This window comes from Haliotis asinina, chromosome 9 (assembly GCF_037392515.1).
Source record: "Haliotis asinina isolate JCU_RB_2024 chromosome 9, JCU_Hal_asi_v2, whole genome shotgun sequence".
Taxonomy (NCBI): Eukaryota; Metazoa; Mollusca; class Gastropoda; order Lepetellida; family Haliotidae; genus Haliotis; species Haliotis asinina.
The window spans coordinates 50,062,075-50,072,032 of record NC_090288.1 but is presented as its reverse complement, the minus strand read 5'-3'; the positions used below and the strand labels follow the sequence as shown (position 1 = coordinate 50,072,032).

At 38.3% G+C, this 9,958-nt stretch overlaps 1 protein-coding gene across 2 annotated transcripts in view; it reads left to right on the top strand.

Annotated features, from left to right (window-relative positions):
- The first annotated feature begins 874 nt into the window (after nt 1-874).
- LOC137295619 (cyclin-dependent kinase 20-like) overlaps nt 875-9,958 on the top strand; it is a 47,523-nt gene continuing 38,439 nt past the window's right edge. The window contains exons 1-6 of one of the 2 annotated variants that reach the window (XM_067827065.1): nt 875-982; nt 1,557-1,644; nt 2,274-2,347; nt 3,149-3,188; nt 4,545-4,733; nt 7,610-7,731. In XM_067827065.1, coding sequence (XP_067683166.1) covers nt 1,570-1,644; nt 2,274-2,347; nt 3,149-3,188; nt 4,545-4,733; nt 7,610-7,731 — 500 coding nt within the window. In that variant the 5' untranslated portion in view covers nt 875-982; nt 1,557-1,569. Of the gene's footprint in view, nt 1,037-1,556; nt 1,645-2,273; nt 2,348-3,148; nt 3,189-4,544; nt 4,734-7,609; nt 7,732-9,958 lie in introns of both variants that reach the window. The other variant, XM_067827066.1, reaches the window with a different exon arrangement.

Here is a 9,958-nt window from a genome sequence, read left to right as displayed (position 1 = left end):
ATGCAGGGTAAAAGTTTTCGGAGTTGATTGTGACGTCACTCGAGACTGTGACGTGTTTCTCATGGGCGATGACGTCAGAATTCATCGTGGACAGGAGTGAAGTCATTTTTCTTCGTCAAATTTCTTAGCAGGAGGCGGTGTATTTAGCCAATAAACAATGATAATATGTGTTTTTTTCAGTTATCATATTGTAATTAAAAGAAAAAAATCAGTCCGGTTTCGTTTTGTTTTGTTTGGCCTTTTTCTTTTCTAAAAAAGGTATTTTTTTCACGAGCGCAAGCCGTTCAGACCCGACAAAGCCATAATGGCCGGGTACAGTTCCGTATTGGGAAACGAAAATCCGGTATTCACGGCTTAAATCTCGAATTGGGCCGCTAAGCGCTTATTGAACCTCCGATGCTCTAAGATAACGCTGATTATTTGAGCTTCATTTATTTGGAATGGCTATTGATAAAACCTTTTGAGGGGCCTACCGCTAGAATACAGCACCGCGAAGTATGTGGTTAAGCGTTCGCCCGTCACGCCGAAGACCCCGGTTCGATTCCCCACATTGATATAATATTTGAAGCCCAAATCACCACCGTGATATTGCCGAAATATTGCTTAAAGTTGTGTAAAACCAGGGATAATCTACAACATATATAGGCTCCCTGGTAAAACTAAACCCACTCACTAACTCACTCACTCTATGTTTCTATGGGTGTGTTTTGCGCGATATATATTTCGGGTGAATGTGTTTTCAAGTTACATTGAAACAGGCTTAATTTATCGCATACACGTAACGCTACTGTACTACTTACTGTCTGTGTGCTATATTAGTAGAAGCGTTATAAAATCATTTCAGAAGTCAATTCAAGGGAAGCTACTCTCAGATAGCGTTGTCTTTCTTTCCCCGGAAATTCAAGTCGATGCAGGGCATCTTGTTGCTAATGAAAACAATGACGAGCTTGAAGATGACATAACTGCGTAACAGAAGCTTTGTGTGAGTCAGACTGATTGTTCAGTGTTTCTGATTGTCAAGCCTGACAGTTTGAATGTAATTATTGCTGAAATTTTATAATGCGAATGAAAACATAATCGCTGCGTCTTTCAAGGGAGATAATTTGTTACTGAAATAGGTATTAATTTGTTTTGCTACAAATAATCAAATTTCAATAGATCAGTAGCACAATCACCACTTCCAGAAGTGACTATGTAAATCCACTTACTGCAATACGCCAGTAGTGTACATGCATGTAGCAAAAGTACTGTAAGCCCCCATGAACCCAGGTGATCTACCTTCAACTGGTGATGTTTGGTGGTGATCTGTACTGCACAGTGTACATAGTCTCTGTATATTTAGTGTTGTCTTCAGTAGTAAAATTGTTAAAAATCACTTGGTTGTGAGATCTGTCAATTCTAGCTGTACTTTACTGACCTTCGTTGACAGGTTTTTATGTTCTGAGCTTATTTCATGAGTGTAAAGTTTGTTCTAGTCAAGATATGGACCTGAAGTGATGTGCTGATGAGACTAAACATTTTAACTCACTCACTACATGTGTGCTATCTTGCTGCAGCCTGGAAAATATCATGGAGCAGTACACAATCCTAGGACGCATCGGAGAGGGAGCACATGGCATTGTACTGAAGGCAAAACACACAGAGGTAGGTGTGCAGAGTGGCTAACAAAACATGAATGACATTGTTTGTGAACACTATCACCCAGGGTGCCGATGAACAAAGCATTCTTAGCACTATGGTGATCCACACCTTTATATAGACCGACAACTGTAGCTGTGATACTGTTTTCAATAATGGCACTTCATCTGTCACTGGTGCTTTGTCGTTTTATCAATGTTGATACCTTTCAACTCAAAGATAAATGATTTGTTATGATGCTGTGATAAAATGTGGTTAGTTTCAGAGAGTGTGCCTTGTGACAGATTTATGAAATATTTTTTTATATTTACTTATCCATTACTATTTTTCTTGTCATATGACTGTCATGTCAACACTTGTGCGTTTTCATGTCATGCAAAATCCTGGGTTTGATGCCCCACACTGGTAGAAGCCCATGGGTTCACAAGGGTGTGAAGTCAATTTCTAGTGCCCTGTGTCACGATATTGCTGGAATATTGCTTATGATAAAACTAAACTCACTCACTCAGTAGTCCGCTGATAATGTTACCAGATGTAGCCTTGAAACATTGTCATGTACAACAAACAAGATGTCTGTGAAGGGTTATTGTATTTCTAGATATTACTTTTGTAACTCTGTGATCTTGTTTTGACAGAGTGGTGAAGTGGTAGCCTTGAAGAAAGTCCCTCTCAGGAACCTTGATGATGGAATTCCAAACACAGCATTGAGGTAAGTTTTCTTTTTCATATCATTTTGTCTGTGTCACACATAGAAAGAGATATAAGAAATGTATAGATGACTTGAAATTGTTTCTTTCCAAAGTCAATAATCCGTACTGCCTTTTGATCTTTAGTGGGTTTTAGGGTAACCTGGCGGTTAAAGTGTTTGCACATTACACAAAAGAACAAGATTTAATTCTCCACATTGTAACAATAAACCCTGTTTCAGGTGTTTTCCTTCATGATATTACAGGAAGCTGTGTAAAACCATACTCACTAATTGATCTGTGCTACTGTTTGGCCACACATTTGGATACAAAGTCAGCTTAATGTTCTCTTTCTTAATTCAAAACTATTTATATTCAAGTAAACTACAAATTACTCATTGCTATTTTTTTGTGTCTGACAGTTTTTTTTTACCAAAATATGTTTACATTATTCTAAATGTAAGTAAAATTTTAAAGGTTCCAAATGTTTTCAAGACAATTACTAGATAAGCCTTTCTGACAGACACATTATTGTTTTCAAGGGGTGGTGGTGTAGCCTAAAGGTTAAAGTGTTCGCTTGTCACGCCAAAGATTTGGATTCGATTCCCCACATGGGTACAATGTGTGAAACCCATTTCTGGTGTCCCTTGCCGTGATACTGCTGGAACATTGCTACAAGCGGCGTGAAACCATACTCACAATTCTTTTTATACAGCATCTCAGCACTTGACAATAATGCAAAACATTTTTTTGTGAAAGCTGGAGCTTAACAATGTTTGGTGTAGATTATTTGAATGTTTACCTTTATTGATTTGTGGTTCCAGAGAAATCAAGGCTTTACAGGAGATAGAAGATAATCCATATGTAAGTCATCTCTTCATCAGTTGTTATCAAACACTCTGCCTCATAGGGAACAACTAAACTGGACTTTCAGTCAGAGGTTTCAAATCACATTAGCATGCCTTTGACTCAAGCAATCTCATGGCCATCATGGAAGTAATCATTGGGATGCTCAAATGTCTAGAGATTGCTGTTGATATAGGTAACTAAGCATTGATTATTGATAAATACCACAGAAGTAACTCGGAGCTGAAATGCAGAAGATTTCTGAAAGAAATAAGAAAATTTCACATCACTAATGAGATGTGACACATTTATACATAGATTAGCATCCTGAACATAGTTTAGAAGTAGCGCACAAATATAGACCTTAGGCTTAAGAAAAAGTCTATGACTGATTTACAGAGTGACCCTTGCACTCTGGTGCCGAATTATTATTAAGTGGTATGAATCAGATCTCCAGATAAGGCACATATTTGCATATTTTACTCAATGAAAATCACATTTACTCAGTTAATTACAAATCTGGGAGTACGAAAAATCACTAACTAGGCTTGTGTATGATTCTTCATGGCGCACACAAACTCTACAACAGCATTAGCAAATGCTGGGCGATGCCTATAAAAATATACTGTTATAACCATAGCCACTGTCCGGAGTTTACTTTAACAGTCACATGACATTCATGTTGAGTATTTGTCAATGACTCTAAACTACTTTGCAATATAGCAATATTAATAACAACTTTTAGTTCATAAGAAACTGTGTGTAAAAGTACTCAATTCTTTAAACTAGTGGGAGTATACAAAATACTAGTTACTCCTTAAAAAATTCAAATAACGCATACATAAACAGACATGGGAGTAAATACCCAGTTTGCTTGAAAATTATCAGGAGCTCTGATGAATAAAGTACGCTTTAAGACACGACTGTTTTTGGTCAGAACAGATAGACATCAATCATTCTGATAGAGAAAGTCGACTTGGTGTTGCAAGCTTGATTGAACAAACAATTAGATATTGATACATGTGTTATTAGTTCATATTTTTCTCGAATATAGATGTAAAGAAAACATTCTACCTATCCTACATTTTAAACAGGTGTAATCTGATTCAGAACCACAACATTTTTTTATGTGGCAGTAATCTGTGAATTGAATGAATAATGAAAGCTGATTTATGTACAATATTTTGATACAAATTTGACATTGCTAATCATCATAAATTTTTTTTCGTTTTTTCTGATTGTCAATGTTTTTCACCAGCCCCATCCTATGTTTCACATGAGATTTAACTCAAGTAACCATCAGTTCTGGATGATGATGATGATGATGATGATGATGATGATGATGATGATGATGATGATTCCTTGTTCCTCCAGACAGTGAAGCTGCGCGAGGTGTTTCCCCACGGTACGGTGATTGTGTTGGTGTTCGAGTACATGCTGTCCGATCTGTCGGAGGTGGTGCGGAACTCCGAAAAGCCTCTCTCCGAAGCTCAGGTCAAGTCCTTCATGCTGATGCTGCTGAAAGGGGTGGCCTTCTGCCATGAAAACAACATCATGCATCGGGTAGGTTGACCTACCGACTTCCCAAATCCATACTGCAGATGCTGGTTTGTCTAGTCCAGACTTGTATATAGTTACAGGAGGAAACTGGTGGATGCCAACTTCCATAATATGTGATAATGGAGGAGGAATATACTCTGAAATATGCTGCGGAAACTGACATCCCTGACTTTCCCCTTCACTTCTATCACTTCTAATTTCCACTTGAAGACTTTATGTGCAACTGCTTTGGAAAACCTTCAATATTTCTGCCTGAGGGAAGCCTGATCATCTCTCACCAAAATACCATGAATAGCTTTTGATATTTTCACAAAGAATACCTCAGTTTGAAATATATTGAAACATTATTGCCAAGCGTGGTATTAAGGTGTCCTCAGCTTAAATTTTGTGTTATTGTATTCTCAATCATTACACTGCTACTACTACCAGAGAGTGGGGTAACAACCACACTTCCATAATGCTGTGTGACCATGTTGTAGCAGTGTTGTGTTTTATTGTCCATTTGTGTCTGTATGTGAATTGCAACATGCAACACACTGCAATATACCAGCTGTATAGCAAGGTCTTATTATTTATCATATCTGGACCAGACAGTCTAGTGATCAACAGCATGACCATCAATCTACGCAATTGGGATGCGATGACACGTGTGAGTAAGTCTGACCACCCAATCCCATCCATGGATGAGACAATCTTGTGATTAGCATCATTAGCCTGTATACGTTATTAGTCATGATGGCACATGGTCAAACAAGTCACTTTTTTTACGCACCAGTTCTAACCCACAGTATAGACAGGAAACCAAGTTATAGTGTTATTTCCTTTAATAAACTAATGAGACTACTGCCACAATATCACTTTTTAATCCTAGTGTTGATGTTTTAAACTGAGCATGCCATCGATGTCGTTCGAGTGGACAAGCACACAGTGAGGTGAAACCCAGACATATAGCATAGTTATCTCCCTTTGAATGTGTTTTCTTTAGTTTTCTTTGTGATTCAATGTATGTTTTTGACATGATCATTTTAGCATGAAGCACACTTTTGGAATAAAACTTTTATTAGAAAAATGAAATGACATATGGTACAAAAAGCTGATATGGATAGACATCAATATATCATCTCAGGTATGCCATCATTGTTCTACAGGCATCAACAATGTTAACTGTAGACTCATACCTGCGTTTCTGAACCGAATGAGTCATGGCTCATTTGTCATGCAATATTTAGACACTCTTTGATAATACAGTTGCTCGTATAAAACCTGTATTTCCTAACTTGGTGATTTTGCAAAAGACAGCATTAAAGATAACTCTCACTCACTCCAAAGATTGGGATGAATTTCAGTTTCCTTTGATCCTTTTTTACATCATAGTATGGGTTAATCAAACCTGAAATACTTCTTTGAAACACACACACAAAAAAAAAGAAAAAAAACTGCAAAGAAACTGTGGAGATTTCAAGTTCAGTATTACTTCATGAGGATGCAAATAATGCATACTATAAATACTGTAGGACCACTTGGAAATATATTAACTATATAACAACACAGCATGTTCAAATATATGCAACACAAAAGGGAAATGATGCGTTCCTTTCCCCACATGCCTTCAATGTGTGAAGCCAGTTTCCAGTGTCCTTGGGACTGGTGGGGTAGCCTAGTGGTTAAAGTGTTCGCTCGTCACACCAAAAACCCGGGTTCCTTTCCCCACATGCCTTCAATGTGTGAAGCCAGTTTCCAGTGACCTTTGGGGTGGTAGGGTAGCATAGTGGTTAAAGCGTTCGCTCGTCACGCCGAAGACCCGGGTTCCTTTCCCCACATGCCTTCAATGTGTGAAGCCAGTTTCCAGTGTCCTTGGGGGCGGTGGGGTAGCCTAGTGGTTAAAGCGGTTGCTCGTCACGCCCAAGACCCGGGTTCCTCTCCCCACATGGATGAAATGTGTGAAGCCCATTTCTGGTGTCCCCTGCTGTGATATTGGTGGAATATTGCTAAAAGCAGCGTAAAACTAAACTCACTCACTCTGAGTCATATGATAGTTACTAAGGTAACTGATCTAGTTCAGATAGCAGTGTAATACGGGTGGTGGAACAAAATGTGTGAAAGCCATTTTTGGTGTACCCCACTATGATACTGTTGGAATATTGCTAAACACAGCGTAAAACTAAACTCTCTCATGCAAAGCTTGTGATAATCTTTACAGTAGGATTCTTTCGCTGTGATATCTGTGCCCACTCTCCGACTCAGATATATGCAGAATGTGAGATATGATAAGTTTATAAATTTGAAAAATGTGTAAGAGATTGCATGTATAAAGACTTTATATATCACATGATAAACTCCCACCCCACCTGCCTCTCAATGTAGATTAACTGCTTCCTTGAAGATAACCTTGGCTGTTGGCAAGGACATGACATTTCTGTGATGTCACATTACCAGACACTGCAGCCTGCACTGGAAGTTTAAGCGGTGACAATTGAAGGGTGTGTTTGGGTGAGGTGTTTTGAAACAGAAAGCACTGAAAAAGCATAGAGTTTCCTTTCAAAATTTTCAATTTGATTTTCAATTTCCTCAATGTCCTCCCTCAGTGGTATCCATAATGTGCCATGATGTCTATCTTTGAGGCGTTTTTGTAATAGACATGTGGGCTTCAATGTGCTGGCATCCTATAAAGAAGGATCAGAATTGCCATAAGAGGCAAGTAAGAGGATCAGTTTCACTGACTTGGTTGGTATATATCATTGTATTCCATTGTATGCTGTTGATCACTGGATTGTGTTGTCAACACTGAATTATTTACAGACCACTGACATATGGCTGGATTATTGCTGAGTGTGACATTTAGCAACAAACAAATGAAATATAGTTAACTTTCACTTCAGGACTTGAAACCAGCCAACCTTCTAATTAGCTCAACTGGACATCTGAAGATCGCAGACTTTGGTCTTGCAAGAGTGTTTGAAAACAAACATGACAGGCAATACAGCCACCAGGTAGCAACAAGGTAAGTTATCTCCCCTTGATATTTGGAAACTAATCACATGGATAAAATGTAGGCCCAAGAGGAACACAGTTCCATTGTGGTGGAAAGCATTTGTAAACTACACAAAGCTAGCTGAACAGTAACAATATTTGCTCCAAGAAATTATGACACTTTGACATCAAATGCCCTGACCTTGAAGGTACTTCCTGGGCAATTTCTGGCTCCATCTTGTTTACTTTTGATTTCCTGGCTTACATGCTTCTAGTTGTGGAGGTCTTACACACTTTAGTATTTTCTAATGGTGTAACATATATTACATTTTGGATTGCACTTTCTCAGAAAAGTACCTATTCTAGTACTTTTGTTTGGCTGCATCCCATCTGGGATTCAAACCCATACTCTTAGTCTTCACCAACACACAAAGTTACACTTACCCTAAACCCACTAAGCTACTGTGACTTTGACCGCTTAGGTTTGGACTAAGAAGAGTACTAGAATCTGTACTTAACTGAGAAAGTGTTGTCCTAAATGTACACGTTACATCTTGCATTGTGTGTTCATGACATTCTAATTAGGTGGTAAATGTTATTGTGCCAATGTGCCATTGATCACTTGATGCCTTTGAAAACCTTTGCAGTTGTGTATATTGATTCTCTTGCATCACTTGATTTTCTGGTCCAGACTTAATTATTTATAGCGGGAATATTGCTGAGCGCAGTTTTAAACAACAAACGGACAAAATAGGTTCTCTTTAACATACCCGGCCTACCAAAGAAAACCTCCCCTCAATAGAAAAACACTGGAAAGACCACATTAGTTGTGGAAATATTTACACAAACATGTTACCTCTCTACTGAAAGAGTCAAAATGGTAGCAAAAGACTATGAAGCTCCTGCTCATGCATTACGATCTGTGCATCTGTCAAATTTCCAAGTAACCACAAGTAGTTTCGAGTATGTCAAAATACTGTCAATCATTTCATACAATTGCAAATTAAACTAAACAAGTGTGTACACAAATATAATGATGATAACTGCCAAATAATAAACCAGAAATACTTTAGAAAGGGAATGTAACTGTTCAAACTGGAAAATAGTAATATCAAAGTAGCAGGCTTTTCGTTTTTTTATCCAGGTATAGTGATTTGAAATTACTGTTTCCACTGTTGCAGTAGCAATGTACACTGTGTATTACGCTGATATTGCTATTTCCACGATTAATCTGGGCTTTTCTGCATTGTTCTGCAGTGGGAAAGGTTTTTTTGTATCCCTGAGAACACAGACAGTGTTGCAAGCAATGTGGGGATGGTCAGTAATAGTCTGGACCAAACAACCCAGTGATTCTGTTCCTCACCTCTTTCCTACAAGCAGGTGTTGTTAAAGTACTAGAACCAGTCAGTAATGCCTAGGACTATTGCTGACACCCTCTGTTGTCTGCAGGATAGTGTCTGCCAAAAATGGGGAAGGGTGGTCATTAAATATGAATTGCTAATGTAGGTCATTCATGTCTGATTGCAACACAGTATGTCTTGGGCAACACTATAAAATCCAGTTACAGATATGTTACAAATATCCATGCACGTGGGTTTAAATCTTGAGCACAAAATTAAACCCAGTTTCACCTCACCTGACAATTTGGGGTGCTAACATGGTTGGTTGGTTTGTTGGTTCCTGCAAATGCCAGTGGTCTGTAAATGATCAAGTCTGGATCAGACAATCCAGTAGTCAACGGCATGAGCATCAGTGTATGTAATTACCTGTGTCAACCACATCAATGAGCCTGACCACCCAATCCCGTTTGCTGCCTCTGATGACAAGCATTGGCTGCATGAGATCATTTCTACCCCAAATCCTCAGGGATCTGGGGTACAAGTAGTCTTGGTTTTTGCCCACCATATGCAAATCAGGCATTGATTCATACAACAGGTATTGATTAAAACAGCACTCATGGTGATCGAGGATATTTCCTTTTAACATGTTTTTTACACTGCAGTTTTAGAAGTCAGGAAACTGCATCTTTATGCTTTGATTGAACCAACATGGATGTTATGATAAAAAAACTGTTATTTTTTAAATCTATATTGCATGGATATGACGTCGAAAAAGGACAATATTTTCTAAGCAATTTGTTCCCCAACTCAATCACATCAAAAAAAGAAATGATTGAAATCGGATTGAAAGTGAACTATATACGTGTTATTCAACATATGTGACACAGCTCTTAAATAATATTCTCGAAATAGACATTT